Source organism: Gracilinanus agilis, chromosome 2 (assembly GCF_016433145.1).
Source record: "Gracilinanus agilis isolate LMUSP501 chromosome 2, AgileGrace, whole genome shotgun sequence".
In the NCBI taxonomy this organism is placed as follows: Eukaryota; Metazoa; Chordata; class Mammalia; order Didelphimorphia; family Didelphidae; genus Gracilinanus; species Gracilinanus agilis.
In genome coordinates, this window is record NC_058131.1 from 612,396,967 (window position 1) to 612,416,343 (window position 19,377).

Consider the following 19,377-nt stretch of genomic DNA (forward strand, 5'->3'; position numbering starts at 1 on the left):
TTCAAGACTCAGCTAAAATCTGAAAGAAGCCTTTCCTGGTTTCTCTTAATTTATGCCAATGCCTTCCCTCTGAGATAATCCCCAATTTATCTAGTATATATCTTGTTTGGACATAGTTGTTTATGTTTCACCTTTCAGGCTGCTAAGACAGTGCAGTATATAGGGTCTGGGATCAGGAAGACTGAAGTTCAAATCTGGATTAGCTGTGACACTCTGAGCAAGTCACTTAAATTATGTCTGCCTCGGATTCTTTATAAAATAAGTACAATAACAGAACCTACATCACATCAAGTGAGATATTTGTAAAACATTGAGCACAGTGTCTGGCACATAGTATATAGACCCTTATAGAGGGGTTCTTCCCTTCAATTCTCTTTCCTTTCTGAAAGTGAGCTTCTTTACAATAGGGCCTATTTTTTCCTTTTCTTTGCATTCTTTTAAGACACTTGCTGAGCACTGACTGAATGACCTTTGGCCTAGGAAGACTAAGGGGCTTCGCTTCCCAATATTACCAATCCCTATAAAATCCTCTTTGAATCCCTCAAGTCCTCCCAGTCAGTTCCCTACAAAATGTAGTGTATTGAATATAGCAGGTTTTTAATAAATGCTTGATAAGTGAAACTACATTCACTGAATGTAATCTATTGGGGAACACTGTCATTTCTCAATCAGACCCCTTTCTTCCTTCAACCAACTTATACATTTTATTTTTTATTTTAAAATTTTTATATAAATTACAATTTGTTCTTTTTTGTTATTTAATTAATTTATTACCAACTACATAGTAAACTTTAGAAAAATTTTTAAATTTTATTATCAGTTCCAAATTCTCTCCTTCCTCCTATTCTTTCCCTCACTTATTGAGAAGGCAAGAAATACGATGCCTCTTAAAAATATGAAGTCATGTAAAACATATTTACACAGTAAACTCTGAAATCAATGCCTGCTGGTCAGATGAGAGGACTACTTAGCTTAACTCGGGGTTAAGCTACTACCATTACCAAGTGAGGATGATTTAGGGGAGTGGTGGGGAACATGGAGGATGGAGCTCTTACTTCTTTTCAGAAGTCTCATCTGAATTCTGTGCCTATAAGTTTCTAAAAGGCCTTTTCTTTGACTTTTAAGAAATCTCACTAAGCCTTTCTTGGTAGAAAGAGATTCCAGTAAATTCCTGGAGCCCTCAACTAAATCTGAAAGGACTGTTTTTGGCTCAAAAGACATTTCTGCTCAGAAGATCCTATGAGACAGTGGAATTAAGGTACAGGTATGGGCTTTAGGATTCTAGAAAACACACATGTGGAGATAACAATTTAGTGACTTATAGCTTCATTTTTCAATCCCTGATTTAAGGAAAATAAATCTATCCAAGATCCAGCCTAACAAAAATGTCTACTGCAAGCCTGGAAGTTTTTTTGTTTTTTTGTTGTTTTTTTTTTAAAACAACAAAAAACCGACCTTTTCTTCTGTCTTAGAATTGTTATTAAGTGTTCCAATACAGAAGAATGGTAAGGGCTAGACCAGTGATGGGCAAACTTCGACCCTCGGGCCAGATGCGGCCCCCTGAAATGTTCTATCCAGCACATGACATTATTCCTAATCTGACAAATGCAATGAGTAGGATACAATAAAATGTAACTTCGAAAGAGTTGCCTTAGAAACAGACTGACAGATGAGCATTTCCTTTCCTTTGGTCCCCTCTTTAAAAAGTTTGCCCATCACTGGGCTAGACAATCTTGGTTAAGTTACTTGTCTAAGGCCACACAGCTACGGAACATATGACAACAGATTTGAATCCAGGTCCTTCAAACTCAAAGCTTGGTTCTCTACTGACTCACTTAGCTGGAGTTTTGAAGCATTTCCATTGCCTCTTCACTCTGTTTAGCTCTCCTCTCCTCTGACAAACTAACTAAAGTAGACTGAAAATCTGTTCTAATGACATGAAGTTGGAATAAAAAAGCAGGACATAACATGGGGAGAAGGATGAGAGTGAGAGTCAGCACCACTGACAAGCACCAATTGTGCATTGTGAAAAAATAATCAGGACCTTGAAAAGCTCACACAAACCTGAGCCACCTTTTATAAAGGCCAATGTCTACTTTAAGACTTGGCTTAACTGTTCCTCACCATTCTAACCCATAGAATTATCTCACTCCCATAAACTTAAGAGGACTGATTAGCTACAATATCCATTTGACAGCAGAGATTATCTTATGACATCATTTGCACTATATTGTACTACTATTTAATTTTCTATGCTATCTCCCCAATAATATAGGTGTCTCCTTAATGGCAGACATCAGACTTTATCCTACATTGCCACAGCTCCATATAACATGAAGTGGGCCCTCAATACTGTAAATATTTATGGAATGAAAGACTTCCTTATGACACTGAACATGAGAAAGAGCAGGCCAATCATTTGCTTACATTCTAGTGGGTATTTCAAAATGCACAAAGGTGAACGTGGACCTTGCTCAGGGCAAAAAAAAAAAAAAAAAAAAAAGGACAGCTAATTCCAAATCTTCTTTACTCTTCAGGGCTTCAAGGGCTTCTCTTGCTACAAGTATGACTGTGCTGATGCCAAAAAATATTTAATAAGGATTTGAAAAGCAAAACAAGGACTGGATAGGTTGGCAGCAGCTGGAGGTCCTCAGCAGACAGTTTCCAAAGGTTTAGAAAATAAGCATGAGGTACCATTCAAAGCTGCTGAGCTCACTCCAAGCAATTCTATAGCAAATTCTATTTTTCCTATGCCTTTTATTTTTTTTCTAATTACACAGAGAAACAATTTTTTTGAAAATTGTTTCCTGACCTTTTGCAATCCAAATTCTCTCCCTCCTTCCTTTTTCTCTCTGCTTCCTAGATGATAAACAATCTGATTCCATAGGAAATTCCTGAGTGGGAGGCCATCTCCAATCAGAGAGTATTAAAAAAAGTGATATTTATACAGTTCTTTAAGGTTTGTGAAGTGCTTTATACATACTCTCTTTTGATCCTTACATCAACTTACTAAGGGCATCATTATCACTGAAGAGAAAACTGTGGCATAATGAATTGAGAGCTGACCTCGAAGATCTTGGATTTGTCTGAAATTACAGGTCCAGTCCCTATCCCAATCCTATTATTATTCAAAGATGATTCAAAACTAGAATCCTGCCTCTAATACTTACTCTACTCTACAACCATGAGCTGCTTAACCTGTTTCATAATCATTTAAATGGGAATAATAATAGGATTGGGATAGGGACTGGACCTGAGATTTCAGGCAAATCCAAGATGAGGAAATTCACTCTATCAATGCAGGTTGACATCTTCACTGCAACTAAGTCTTAGAATATAGGCTGCAGCATTGAGAGTTTAAGTGTCATGCCCAGAATCACACAGTCAAGAGAGGATAGAGATGGAACCTAAACTCAGGCCTTCAGATCTTCTTGCAGTTTTTGTTTTAAAGTAAAGCCAGAGCTTTAGGTCAGGATCTAAAGTCAGGATCTAACTGATCTCAGAAGACTTCAAATAGTTGAAAAGCTTTAGTGGTCTTTAAGATATATCCAGTATGGGAGGTCAGAGACATGACCAGCATGCTGGGGGATGAAAAGGCAGCTTTCTGGATGCTCCCAAAGCACAGGGCAAGAGATCTGGGCCTACAAGAATGATTTACTGGTAGATGTAATGATTTTTCTTCCCAGACTCATTCTTTAAATGTGACTGTAACATAGATAAATTGGAGACTATCCATGGGTAAATTGGTCATGGTCTCCCCTTAAAGTCTGGCTTGGAACCAGAAAGTAAATTATAAATTAAGGGAAGAGATGGGTGAGTCAAAAGTAACTATCACAAGCTGGAATGAAGAAAAAATGGTCTTAGAAGACTAAAGGAATCAGTGTAGATCCCAAGGTCATTGAATCTAATGACTATTAGGCTATGCTAATTGCTATTCTTTGCCAGACCATAAGATGGGATCTCCATATACAATATCCTTTAAATGCTCTTCCCTTCACCTTCTTGGACAGAATTAATAAGAAAACACTTCAGTAGGTTTTCTCCACCTGGGATGAGGAAATACCCTAAAACCAGAGATGGCAGTAAATTGAAATAAAGAATATTATAAGATATGAATCTGTAGCTACTGGGAAAGCAGACCCTTCAAATACATCAAACATAAGACAAATAAATTGAGGGATGTACTGGGAGCTGTTTCACAGCTCTTAAGAAAGGTCTTCTGTGTCTTTTTAATGGATCTCTTTTCATAAAGATACAGCACTTACAAGCAAGAGGTCAAAATGGGCAAACTTCCCAACTTAACCCAGACAAATGGGACACCTGTATATGCATTATGGAAACACATGCAATTAGTTAGGCTGAAAAATTCACAACCATTTAGTCATGCTGAGGGTATTAGCTGATTAGAATGCTTTGCCCTCCATGAAGTTAAGAAGAATTAACAGCAAATTCGCATCCATCTTTTGGACATGTGAAAAAGAGCCCCAGCATGGAAGCCTGGGTTTTGTTTAGAAAGGAACAATGGTCCTAACGAAAACCTCACTGAAAATAGTACAAGTAAAGGATACAAGAGGAGGGCTCTGCTCTTGAAAATTTTGTTTCTCAAGGCTGTCAGAATTCAGAAGCCTTTAACAATGTGGCACATTAGGTAGACAGCTCTAAGAGGACATAGATTTATCTACCCTATGAGTTACTGAATTCTCTAATTCCAGTTGCTCCTATCTATGGTCCTTAAGATTTATTTTAATGTGTTCTGGAAACCAGGTCCCAGAATAACTGCTAATAGCTACAGGGCCCAACTGCACCTATAACCACTAAACCCTTACACAGCTATGAATACCCTTGACATTAAGTAACAGTAACATTAATGTTAAAAAATGAATGGGGTAGCCAGGAGTGGCAGTGGGTATGGGGGTGGAGTTTAAAAAATTTAACAAAGTACAGTCAACTGTCATCATTCAGTGATCCTCAAAGCTACTGAGGAAGTAGCAATTATACTTGGTAGCATTTCTGAAAGGGGCCTTGGTAGAACATTAACCAAGTCAACAGGATTGCCTCCATTTCAGTCTCAGCTGTAGTACTGTCCCTTCTTCTTATCAAGGCCAACCCTTCTACATGTATCCTTGATTCCATATCCTTCCAACTTCTCCAGCAAACTGTCCTCCCTCATTTTCCTCAGGATCGATTTCTTCCCTTCAGTCTTCTCTTGTCTATCAGTTCATTCTCGGTTCCCTACAAATATGCCCATGTCTTCCCCACCCTTAAAAACTCACTCGTTTCTACCACCCCTACCCTAGCTAACACTATTGAAGGCTCTTTCCCTTCTCAGCTAAACTCTTTGAGAAAGCTGTCAATACTTAGTGCCTCCATAGCCTCTCCCCTCTTTTCTAAATCCTTTGCAGTCTGGCTTCTGACCTCATCATTCAACTGAAACGGATCTTTCCAAAGTTACCAATGATCTCTTAAATCACCAAATGAATGATTTTTCAGTCTTCATTCTTATTGTCCTCTCTTCACCATCTAAAACTCGTGGCTACTAATTCCTCTCTCAGATTCCTGATACTGTTTTGTCCTGATTCTCCAATCTTCCAACCATTCTTTCAATGTCCTTTGTTGATTCTTTTTCCATATCATGCCCATTAACTATGGATACTGCCTAAAACTCTGTCCTGGGCCTTCTTCTCTTTTCACTTTATACTATTTCATTTGTTGATCTCATCAGATTCCATGGCTTCTAGTATTATCTCTATGTAGATATTTTCCAGTTCTGAATTTCCAACCATAGTCTCTCTGCTGAGCTAGAATCACTCAATCACCAAAGACTTCTCTTGGACATCTCAAACTCAACTTGTCCAAAACTGAACTCATTATCTTCCTTCCATCCCTAACCCATCCGAAGAACCAAAATCCTATCCTCTTCCTAAATTCCTTATTGTTCATAGTATGCCATCATCTTCACAAGTTTAAAAACATAATCTTTTTAATTTTATTTTTAAAAAACTCTTACCTCCCATCTTAGAATCAATACTGATGAAGGTGGATAGTGACACAAGGGGGATCCTCATGTTTTGATATCTTATATTTTTCACCAGTTAGTACCACTTAGTACATGTTGCAAAATATATATTAATCATATACCTGTATTACTCTTGTATATTCTGTTGTATACTATCCTATATCCTCCCTATGTTCCCCATCCAGCTGATAAGAGCATTCCAGGATGGTACTAAGACAACTTTCAGGTTGATAAGTGATAGAAAGCAGAACACCGAAGGGAACATAAAATGTGCACTAAAGGCTCTCCAGGTCCAGGGGAATCCCTCAAACCTGTGCATGCCCCTTGCTCCCTTTTCCTGTCCTTAAGTTCACTCATGATGAGTCAGATCACTTCTACCTGACTTGTCCTCCTCTACAGCCATTTTCCGGAGTTCAACTCCTAGAATGCCCAAAAATGCCCAAGGGAGGACTATTTTAGGAAAAGATGGAGGATTCTCTGGAATGGGAGGTGACAACCCCCTAGACCCTCAATAAATATACAAACCTTAATTCCCCAGCTTAGGCCATTCCAACCTTTTCTTTTTTCTTTTTAAAAATCTCTTACCTTCCATCTTAAAATCAATACTGTTTATTGGTTCTAAGGCAAAAGAGTGGTAAGGGCTAGACTTTGGGGGCTAAGTGACTTGCCCAGGGTCACCCAGATAGCAAGGGTCTGAGGCCAGATTTAAACCTAGGACCTCCCTTCTCTAGGCCTGGTTCTCAATCCACCGAACCACTCAGCTGCCCTCCAACCTTTTCTTTAAATAAACACTTTTATACCTCTGAACAGAGCAGAGCTTTGAGCCTCCAATTCTTTGGGAGAGATCCTGCTACAAACTTTGGTATTTCCCATAACAATACTGTGCACTGGTTCCAAGGCAGAAGAATGATAATGGAGGTTAAGTGACTTGCCCTGGGTCATATAGCTATGAAGTGTCTGAGGATATATTTGAACTTATGACCTCTTGTCTCTAGGCCTGGCTCTCAATCCACTGAGCCACCTAGTTGCATCCACACTTTTGATTTTTTTGTGTGGTTGTTCTTTCTACTTACATTGTAGGAATTATTTTGTATATTATTTCTTGGTGCCAATCTTGACTCTTTATTCTCACTTATCCCACATATCCAATCTGTTTCTACCTTCACAATATCTCTGCTATATACAACTCCTTCTCTTCACTCACACTGCTACAGTCCGAGTTCAGGTCCTCATTGCCTCTCTTCTAGACTGCTAGAATAATAGAACTGGGCTCCCTGTCTCAAGACTGGTTATACCTCCATTCTCTACTCAACTGTCAAAGTGATTTTTCAAGAGCATGGCTCTTGATCATGTTACTCTTGCCCTCTGTTCAATGAGCTATAGTGGCTCCTTTTTACCTCCAGGATCAAAAACAAAGTCTGTTGTTTGGCATTTAAAGCTCTGCATCACCCAGCCCCTTCCTACTTTTCCAGTCTTACACTTTATTCCTCTCCACCAACTCTATGTCTCAACTATATTGGCCTAGTTGCTCAAGTGCCACTTTCTGCAAGAGCCTTTCCTAGTCCCTGCAGCTACCAGGGCCATTTCTCTCTAAGACAACTTACTTTCTACTTTTATATATCTTCATTGTTCCTGGTTATTGGTTGTTATTATCTTGTCTCTCCCATTAGAATGTGAGTGTCTTAGAAGAGGGACAGTGTTTTTGTCAATGCTTTGTACAGTGCTTGGTACACAGTAAGCTCTTAATAGATGCTCGTTGAGAGAGAAGGTTGAGAAGTGAGAAGCTAAGGAGGACTATTTCAAGACATTTCCCTATACTGCCAGTCCCACATAGACCCATGTTCTCCCTCTCAAAAACAAAAAACAACAACAACAAAAAAAATGCTTCCCTTCTTTAGCTTAGGATATATATACTTTTGGGAGGAAATTTTTACCAGCCCACTTTACTTTTTGGAAACTCACCTTCCATCTTAGAATCAATACTGTGTACTGGTTTTAAGGCAGAAGAGTGGTAAGGGCTAGGCAATGGGGTTTAAGTGACTTGTCCAGGTCCACGCAGCTAGGAAGTGTCTGAGAATGGATTTGAACCCAGGCCCACTTTGTTTTGAATGAAAAGCCCTGGAAGTAGAGAGCATATGCCTTCCAAAACTACTGAGGATAAATACTGCACATAGCTGATAGTTTAAGGAAAATGAAGAAGTTTTTTTCCCTAACAGATTAACTGGGACCTAGTGTAGTAGCAAACTTGTCCCCCTTCTATTTATCAAGCTAGGCAGAAAGGCATTGAATCATTTTAAATAAAAATCACATAATATAATTGATCTGAAATGGCACTTCAGGGAAGAGGCAGCACCATCTTACAGACAGCAACTGCAGGAGAAAGAAAACATGTTCAGTGGAGTAAGACCCATGACTCCTCTCTAGGCAGGATAGGAACAAAAAACAAAAAAGTCAAAACATCAAACTTTAAATGCCAGGAAGAATTCCCTACAAAAACAAGGACAATAAAGAAAGTAGGAGTGAACATAACTCTGACCTGTTCATCAGTTTAAAGTTAGGATAAAAGGAAAGGACTAATGGTGGCACATTTTAGAACTACAAGTTAGAGGAGAAGTTCTTTAAGCCCTGTCTAGTGGCCTTTAAGAAAGCCAAAACACATGATCATGTCACAACTGGTCACAGCCTACCTCACAGGAGGCTAGGGTTGGAATGCAAATAAGGCCAGATAAAAGAACACGAAGGGAGGAAATACAGCAACCTGGCTATCTTGAAGACTATTATGTACCCCATGTCACATGAGTACCTAGGGACCCCAAACTAGAGGGGTATGGAGAGAGAGGGAACTGTGAAAGGGATGGCACATTTTATGATATAAAAATAGGGCTCAGTGTCCCAGTCCCATACATCATGCTCGTCCTCCTGCCATGCCAAAACCCCATCTGCACTCTTACGTAATCTACACCCAAGTGTAGGCGCCTTGGGAGCACAGGAAATCAGGCCAAGTTCAGGGAAAACAGATACGTGCCTGTATTTGGATTCCTACTCAGCCAGCCTGTCCCATTGAAAACCTGTTCAGAAATCACTGCTCAGGGCCAACCTATTTCAATTACTGTCCCAATGAGTGCACTGACTTTAATGAGCCCAACTGCTACAAATTAAGCTGAACTCAGGATTTCTCTAATTGGAAGTTTCATCTTTTTCCAAGTTCTCATTTCTTATTTTTGAAAATCAACATGACTGTCTGCCTGGAGTAGGAAAAACACCACCCACCCTCACCAGGCCACTAAGAACACACTAACTTGTCACCTGCTTGTCTTTTATATAATCAAATGATGTGGGTAGCAGAAGCGTCTCTGCTACAGAGGCTATAGGCTCCTTCTTAATTCCTCCCAGCAATTGAATTGTTGTTCTCAAACAGAGAAGACTCAGCTAAAGGGGTTCCCTTGGCCTCTCACTCCCAGCCAGTACTAAAGAGCAGTCAAAAAGTTGTAATATTCCTTACCTGTTCCTCAGACAGCTGGGATATATGATTCACTGCAGCATAGGACTCAATCTTGGGGTTAAAATGGTTGATGATAGCTCTGAAACAAAGAATTGACATTTGTAAAGCTCTAGGTGCCAGAAGAAAAGACATTAAGTCAACAGCCTGGATTTCATGCTCTTGATAAAATAAGGCATCAATGTGGTAAGGTGTTTCCATGTGCAAGGAGGAGTATCCCAAAGAAACAAGACAGATCTTCAGTAAACTTCCAGTGTAGAATAGGTAAGAGGTGCTACACTTCTCAAACCCTATGCTTATGGTGATTGGATTGGCTGGGCTAAACAGACCTGCTGCTCAGAGGCCTATGGGATTCTCTCAGACTGGGTTAGGCCACATAACCTCGATATCCTTTGTAACATTGGTAGGAAGACTAGAGGGAGATCTTTAAACTATATAGTGACTGATTCATCTCTCTGCAGCTGAACAGGGTTTCCAGAGAGGCCGAAAAGATGTAGAGAAATTTGGGCAGAGAAGAACAGTTCTCAAACTCCAAAGAAAACTCCTCTACTTCCACTCCCCAGAGAGAACATGTCATAATGCTGACTCTCCAGGACTTTTATTTGGAAAGTCCAAGTACCACTTAGCCTCTCCACTCAGAAATGCCAGAAATGAAGCACCTGGACTAAAGGGAAAGGAAACAAGTAATTTCATTCTTTTATAGACATAAGGAGCTTCTAAAGAAGAACAGAGTTATTTGAAAGCTCCCCTTTCAAATCCATTATGCTTCCAAATGCCTGAATTATTACTGAAAAGACCAACTGGATGGACAGCAGCAAGAAACAGGCAAGGTATAAAGGCCAGCCTTTTGCCAAGTTGTGAAGGAGGCAAAATTTTTTATCTAACACCTCTTCTTTCTGTACCTTTATCCTGAAAACTGATTTTCCCTTTTCCTAAAAGATCCTCTGAAATTGCTACAGCTGAATTGTCTCTTCCTTCCTCCCCATTTAGATTGGTGGCAGTCACCAAAACAGTCCAGACAGAGGATGGTTACTGCCTAGTCAGAGCTGGAACAAAGGGTTAATGTTAAAAATAGACTTGAGGGGGGCAGCTGGGTAGCTCAGTGGAGTGAGAGTCAGGCCTAGAGACAGGAGGTCCTAGGTTCAAACCCGGCCTCAGCCACTTCCCAGCTGTGTGACCCTGGGCAAGTCACTTGACCCCCATTGCCCACCCTTACCGATCTTCCACCTATGAGACAATACACCAAAGTACAAGGGTAAAAAAAAAAATAGACTTGAGGGTCTGCTTGGACTTTGGACATTTTTTGAAGGGGAAAAAAGTAAAATTTAGCAAAGAGAAACTTTGTTGAGTTTTCAAATAGCGCATGTCATGTCTTATTAGAGGACAAAGATATAGAATATAACCAGAAAGAATTTCTGGGATGATAACTGAACAAACAGCATGGTATGGGCACTTAAGTGGATACAGATTTTTACTTCTCTTTAGACCTTATATATTAAGGCTGATGATTTAATTTCAGCCTTTAAGTATTCCCAGCAAAGTCTAGTCCACTTTAGTAAGGAAATTTCTGGCTTACGTATATCTCAAAGCAAGAAGAAGTGGAGGGAGGAAGAAAAAGAAGGGAATAGAGACGGACATGAAATTGGAGAAAGATTTAATGCCTCAAGAGTAAAATGGATATTAGGTAAGAGTAATGGAATCCAGTTGCCACACTTTTAACAACAATGAAGGTAGGTAGATGGTGTTTTTCCTACTACAGGAGGAAGGAAGAAGGAAAAAGAAAAGACAGGAAGAAGATGAGGAAGATGTAAGAGGAGATTCAAGCTTCAGTTATAAGTAGAACTAAATGATTTCTGAATTTTTTTTCTAGCTACTAAGATTCTTATACTCCGAAAACTCTACCTTGATGTCTTGAGGGCATTTCAAACTCAACCCTGTCCAAAATAGAATATATTATACTTTCCAAAGGTTAGACTTTCTTCATATTTCCTTACCTATTTCTGTTGAGGGCATCACCATCTGTCTCTAGTCACTCAGGTTTGTAACCTGTTGTCATCCTTAGTTCCTCATTCTCAGTTAACTCAATTTTGTAATTTCTTTCTTTATAACATTTCTCATATATCTTCCCCTTTTCTCCATTCAAAGTTACCACCCTAATCCAGGAACTCATCACCTCATCTATATTATTGCAATGGCTTCAGTTCTCCTTGCTTTAAGTCTCTCCCCACTCTTATTCATCATTGTCCATTTGGCTGTCAAAGTGGCTTTCCTAAAGTACAGGTCTGGCTAAGTTACTTTCACTCAACAAACTCTAATGGCTCTCTATTATCTCTAGGATCAAATATAACTTTTCTGTTTGGCATTTAAAGTTCTTCACAACCGGATCCTTTCCTATCATGTCAGCTTTCCTACACTTTATTATTCTCTTCTACATTCTCCTTGGTCCAGTCACAATGGTCTATCTGCTATTCTTCACTCAAAACACTATGTCCCAAGTTTGTGCCTTTGCATTAGCTTTGTCCCTACCCCCCACACTCTACACCAGCTTCTTTTATGATTCAGTTCAAATGCCTAATGCCTTTCTTTCTAAGGTTACTTCTTTATGGGTGTGTGCAAGATATGCATCTTGCACATGCCCATAATGTATATATGTTATCATCTGCCAACAGAGCATAAGTGTTTTGAGGACAGGAACTATTTTTGTTTTTTCTTTGTATAATCAGTTCTTAACACAATATCTGGCACATCTTAAGCACTAAATCAATTCTTGTTGATTGACTGATCTTCCACATAGTTACCAAATTGTTATTCTAAAACCCAAATGGGATCATGTCACATTCCTTCCTAAAAATCTTCAATGGCTCCCTGTTCTCTATTAGATAACATAAAAAATCTTCAATCTGGTAATCAAAGTTCTCCATAATTTGGATATCACTTATCTTTCCAGTCTTATTTCAAACTATTGTTCTTCACACATTCTTCTTTCTTGCCACACTATTAGTTGTTCTCTGAACTTAACATTTCAATAGTTCAGAGATAAGTGGTGAGGACCTATACTTGGGTAGTAGCAGTATCAGAGGAGGGAAGGGTGCATACAAAAGATTAAGGTTAAAGCAACAGGCCTTGACAAGAGGAGTTTGGATATGGGAGTGAGAGTGAGGAATCAAGGAATCACTTAGGCTGCAAGTCTGGGTGTCTGAAAGGATGGTGGTTCCCTTAACAGTAATAAGGAAGTTAGGAAGAGGAGCAGGCTTATGGGGAAAGATGATAATTTCAGTTTTGGCTATGCTGTGTTTAAGATGTCTTTGGGACATCAGGTCTGAGGCATACAAGACAATTGGAGATTAGAGTCTAGAGGTCAATGGAAAGGTTAAGGCTAGATAGATAGACTGAAAGGTCATTAGCATAAGATATGATCATTTAATCCATAAGAGCTAATGAGATAACCAAGTGAAATAATATAAAGGGAGAAGGGAAGAGGGCTCAGGATATAACCCTAAGGGACATACATCTTTAACAGGCATGACTTGGATAAAGATATGGTAAAAGTATAAATGGAGATTTTTGAACCTGGGACTGCATCCCCCATAAGTCCCTTAATATTTCCCAAAATTCCCTTTAATCTCTCCTACGCCTCCACATTTGCTTGGTCATGTTACTGTTTTATGGTTGGCTGTAACTTCTCCCTCTTCCTCTTTTGCTCTTGGGAGTACCTTTTAGTTAGTCACTTTTGTTAGTTTATTATTAATAAAAATTTATAAATATAATATTTAGTATTTTGCATATTAATTTTAATCTCCACATTTATGGCAACCACAAAGGGATACGAATTCTCAAACATTTTTTTTACTCAGATAGCTTTTAAGTAAAATTAGAAGTTTGTCTAGACTCCACCCACCCAGCACAAGAGCTGAGGTTGCCTCTTCTCTCCTCTTGCCTTGCCCTTCTGCCATTTTTTTTTGCCAGCCATGCCCGTCTGCTTTCCCCCAGGTCCTGCTGCCTGTCTCCTGCTGCCACTGTGGCTTCTCCAGTCCATCTGCTTGAGCCAGCATTCCTCACTGCTCCCCGCCCATCCTGCAGCCTGCCAATCCAAGTCGTTTTTTTTTTCCCAATGGACTGATGAGAACTCCAATTCCTTCCCCCACCCCATGTGAGTTTTCCAGCCTGCACTAGCCATTTTTTAAGCTGAAGTCTTAAGCTGACTCTGGGATCCTAGCTGAGATAGTTGTATCTTAGGATTTTTTTCACAGAAAGGGGACTCCTCTGTCATCTTTTTCCTGAGGGCAAGGAAAGCCTAGAATCAATAGATTTGAAGTCAAAGTTTTGGGAATAAGCCTGCTTTTTACATTTTTTTCCCATTCTCTCTCCAGACTCAGAAAGCCCAGGGGTAGTCAGTTCTTTCATATGCAGATACCTATTGTCCTCCCTAATAATTTTACCCTTCTCTCTGTTTACTATAAACAAACCCCATTCAGTCTACTTTTCAGGAAAAATACTATTTCAAAGCATGCTTAAAACTCTGAAACAACAGTTTGAGTTGGTAAAGTTACAAAGTACAGTTTGGATCTACTTAATTCTTTTCCTGAGACTTTTTATTTTCATTGGAGATTTCCCACTTTATTTACTTCTCAAGAATACGTAACAGGCTAGGGGGCTGTTTAAACTAGAAGCCAAACAGAAATATTTCAACAAAGTTTTGAAAGTCTTAAATGCTCCATGCAGAATTCTCCCTCACTATGACAAAATTCTAAGTTCTAACAAATGAAATGTAAATGGATGATAAATACTAGGGAGAGGAATGAATCTTAAAGATATGTGGGAGTTCATTGCTTGCTAATCATTTTTTTAGCTTCTCCCCCCCTTAATAGTAAACAAGTCTACTGGAATTGGTAAAAAGCTTTTTGACAGCTCTGCCTGTAACTTGTTATTTGTTTATATTATTGTATTTGCTGATTTCTTTAAGGTTTAAATTTTTTAAGTTTATCTGTATTAATCTAATTAATATCTATTCTGTTATATGATTCTTTTTCTGTACCATTTCCCCATGATTTTGCTGAATAATATATCATTGTAAAAAAGCCCATAAGTCTTATGTATCCTGGATTCATCATCTCAACTATCGAGGTCACATGTTGCTTATACAGCCTTTTCTTCCTTTTTTGCCTTTGTTAATTGTCACATGTATGATTATGAATGGACTCTATCAAAACTGGTTACAACCCGCATAAAACTTTGGAGAATATGATGATGACTTAAAAATTTAAATTGTAATTTTAAGAAGTTTTGAGAAATGACTTCAGATATCTAGTAGTTTCGGAATGGATGGTATTTATACATACATACATATATATATATATATACACACATACACACACATATTATGAAGAATGTTGTATTAAAAGGTAGAGAAACAAATAGAAGTTCCTACCAAAACTTTTTATATATAAAATAGGAAGCCAAAAAGAGCTCCTGCATGCATGATATTTTAACTCTTCAGTTTAATTTACTTCTATCAGAACAATCTAGATTTCTCACAAGGTTGAAAGATTCCCTATATCTGTAGATTTGTGACAAGTATACATCAGTTCATAGGTCTTTTAAAATATCACACAGCAAGTGGATATATATAAACTCATATGAATCCTATATAATAATGGGTTTGTTTGCTATTGTCAATAACTGGGCTACTGTGAATTTTGGGAATTTGGTACTTAATTTGAATATGCATTATCTACTGCTTTGTTTTTATATATCTGNAGTCTTGAGAAATGACTTCAGATATCTAGTAGTTTCTGAATGGATGAAATATATATATATATATATATACACACACATATTATGAAGAATGTTGTATTAAAAGGTAGAGAAACAAATAGAAGTTCCTACCAAAACTTTTTATATATAAAATAGGAAGCCAAAAAGAGCTCCTGCATGCATGATATTTTAACTCTTCAGTTTAATTTACTTCTATCAGAACAATCTAGATTTCTCACAAGGTTGAAAGATTCCCTATATCTGTAGATTTGTGACAAGTATACATCAGTTCATAGGTCTTTTAAAATATCACACAGCAAGTGGATATATATAAACTCATATGAATCCTATATAATAATGGGTTTGTTTGCTATTGTCAATAACTGGGCTACTGTGAATTTTGGGAATTTGGTACTTAATTTGAATATGCATTATCTACTGCTTTGTTTTTATATATCTGCTATTTTGTAAAAATCACATGCACTCACACAGTGGATCATGGCCAAGTTTAAAAAGGAAGTGGATCTCATTTTTTTGGTGAGGAACCTTTGTATTCTACCTCTCCTTGGCTGACATGGTGTGTGTCACTGATTCTAAGCTATATATTTTTGATTTTTTAAACAGTTTTATTATTTCTTTCCTTGTATTTGCAATATAGTATTCGAGTACTTTCAATCTTTTTCTTTTTTGACTTTCCACTAATATAAGTTTAAAAGTTTACATTTGTTCTAATATTAATGCATATCCAAAAAGTTTTAAACTATAATGTGATTGATTGTTTTTTAAGTACTATGGTACTTTGCTTAATAATTCTGTCTGATTCCAGGAGAAGGAAATATAAACAGAACCATTGCACAGTGCCAAAGAAGCACAAAGCCAACCTGCATATGCCAATTGAGCATAAGGTCAAAGAGAGTAACCAATTCAGTGGGATTGATGTAATTTTGAGCTAATACAAGAGGATTTGAACTTGTTTGGGGTTCGAGGTTGCAGATATTTTGATATATGTTAGAGGTTGGACTTCTGTGACCCCCATCAAGCACCTCACTTTGGCTGCTATTCTTGCTCCTATAATCTAGTCCCTTTTCTATCTTTCACAGAGTGGCAAACTTTCTGTAGTCCTGGCTACTGATTGGGTAAGTGCATAATTATTTTAATTAGGTCCTGATTCAAGGACCTGTTATGGTTTTATTTTTCCTTTACTTAGATTTTTTAGATGTAAGACTTTGACATTTTCTATTTCATCCACAAGTTATTTTTTCTCTTTTATGTGGATTTTTTTAATGTTTTTGATTTTTTTTTGAAATTGATTCATATAACTATAACTCAGCCATGTATCCCTGAGTGATCCCTGTGTTATTATCCACCTCAGAGGGGACTATTTTATTGCTGTGAACTTTGATTTGAATTTGAGCAATTTTAGGATAAGAAACTTACTAACTCCCAGAATCCAGAAGACAAACCTGCTTAGAGAAGGCACCATGAAGATGCCTGCAGAGACCACACACTGCACAAGAAGTTCCAGATTGAACTTTTGGATGTAAAATTGGACTTGGGGGGGGGGGGTTTGTTTTAAGTATTTGTTTTAAATGTATACTTTTATGCCAAAGGGGACTGTCCCCAAATTGGCTTTTTGTTAATGTAGCAATCATTTATTTTGTTCTTTTTTCCCCTTTTATCCACAAATTATTGCAATTTATAAATTGATTATGTTTTTATGATCCATTGGGGAGAATGGTCTCCCAAAGGACCACAGGGGGGTATGTATAAATGAAGATTGTGAACCTTGGAGTGCTATTAAGCAGTCCCAATAAGTCCCTTAGTATTTCCCAAAATTCCTTTTAATTTCTCCTGCGCCTCCACGTTTGTGTGGTCATGTTATTGTTTTATAGTTGGCTGTAACTGCTCCCTCTTCCTCTTTTGCTCTTGGGAGTGGGCTGGTTAGTACCTTTTATAGTTAGTCTCTTTTGTTAGTTCATTATTTGTAAATATAATATTTAGTATTTTGCATATTAATTTAAATCTCCACATAAAGAAGCCTGAGGAGAAGCATTCAGATAAGTAGAAGAACCAGGAACAAGTTTTGTTCTAAAAACCTAAAGAGTATCAAGGAGAGGAGATAACTGACAAGTGGCAAAGTAGTAGAGAGGGTCAAGAAGAATGAGGACTGAAAAAAGGCTATTAGGCTTGGCAATTGAGAAATCACTAAAGGAACTTTCCTAAGGCTTGTGTTTCCAAAGTACTAATGGCAGGAGGATTAGTAACTCACATTAGGTATTTTTCAAATTAGAGCAAATCAATTTTGTGGTATATCTAGAGAGCTCTCTGCATTGAAGCACACTTCTATAGCAGGAGAAAATTATTAGTGAGTTAGGAAAGTATTTGTGAGACTGATAATTGCATGCACACTAGCAGGAAAAGTCCCAGTTTTGCTGACCAGTCAACAAGAAGTTTAATTCTAGGTTGAGCACATGATCCCTTCCTATGACATAGTAGAGGCAAAGAGTTTGGTGAAATCTGGACAGCCAGATGTTAGATTGAGCCTGGAATGCTGCTTAGGCTATTCTATATTAAAGTGACAAAGAAAGAGGAAGGTTGTCTCAATCTCACTGCTCTTACTTGATTTTCAGCACAAGGTCGAGAATGCCCACTTGGCCTAACCAGAGGTAACTACTTAGGACTAGAAAGTAAATTTAAAAGAATATGAATCATGGAAACATGGAAAAATATATTTAAAAAAAAGAATTTGACCAATTCTAGAGTAGAATAAGGGAAGGAGAGAATGAAACAAAAAATCCATTGGGGCAAGATAACAATTTCTAATCAAAGCCCCACCTTCTTAGCAGTCAAAGAGTTTCCAAATCTAGCCTCAAGGGCAGGCCCAGCCCAGAAGCATTAATTAAATAAGTATGAGAAAGCTCTGTCCTCAGACTAAGACTAAAGATAAATCAGAAATGAACTTGTTTTCTCTCCTAAAGAAGAATGTCTCTGAAAACAGAAAAGTTGCCTAGACTTCTCAAACTGCCATGCCATAAAAACTGGAGGAAGGCTCTTGGAATTTTTCTGTTTAATATCATATCTCCACATGTAAGGCAGATAGGATGAGGTGAATAATGGAGAATATGGTTGAATCCTAGCATTGAGTCTCCTAGGACATTATGACAGAGAGAAATGGATAAATAAATCCAACTCTTTTCCAGAGGTAATCCATGGAGCAGGAACCTGGAATGTTCTTCAACAGAGGCCCTAAACTCTAACAAGTGAAATTTTTGGAAATTAAACTAAACTGAAGATAAGGGTCACTTATGCAAACTGAAGCAAAACGAAGCAGACAGATGGAACTGCAAAGCTAAGGCTCAAATTGGCTGGGGATTTCTCAGTCCATTTTTACCTTGTTTTCTCTGACTCACCCTTATTAAAAAACAAAAAACAAACCAAAAAAAACCCAAAAAACTCTTCTTCCATGGCGCTGGGAGGATGATGGACAAGACATAACTGTCAATGTCAACATTACCCAAGATATGAACTGAAATGTTGCTTTAAACATATAGGTAGTTACAATTTAGAGGAAAGTGATTTTCTTTCTAAAACTTACTTCTGAATTCAAAGAAGAGATGGGGAGAGAAAAGGGGGGGAGAAGGAAAGAGGAAAAGTGTTATTTATTTTTTTAATTAAATTTAAAATATTTTTATTTTTAAATATTTTCCCATTTTCTTTTCCTCCCTTTTTCATTTTCTTCATTCATTTTCTTTTCCTCCCTTCTTCCCTCTCTCCCCTCCCAGAGCCAACAAACAATTCCACTGGGTTGTACAAATGTTATCACTTGATACCTATTTATTAATTTTTGCTATAGAGTGATTTTTTAAAGCCTAAACCCCAAATCACATACCCATATATACATGTGATAAGAGATGTCATATGTTTTGTTTTTGCATTTCTACTCCTACAGTTCTTTCTCTCAGTGTGGTTAGCATTCTTTCCCATAAGTCCTTCAGGAGTGTCCTGTCTTGCTGTATCGCTACTAGTAGCAAAGTCTATTACATTAGATTGTTCTACAATGTTTTACTTTCTGTGTACAATGTTCTCCTGGTTCTGCTCATTTCACTCT

The 19,377-nt window shown here is 37.9% G+C and overlaps 1 protein-coding gene across 1 annotated transcript in view; it reads right to left on the reverse strand.

Moving 5' to 3' along the window:
- The window catches only part of ARMH3 (armadillo like helical domain containing 3), a 198,571-nt gene that overhangs the window by 48,247 nt on the left and 130,947 nt on the right, over nucleotides 1-19,377 (reverse strand). The window contains exon 23 of the mRNA XM_044665517.1: nucleotides 9,519-9,597. Coding sequence (XP_044521452.1) covers nucleotides 9,519-9,597 — 79 coding nt within the window. The remainder of the gene's footprint in view (nucleotides 1-9,518; nucleotides 9,598-19,377) is intronic.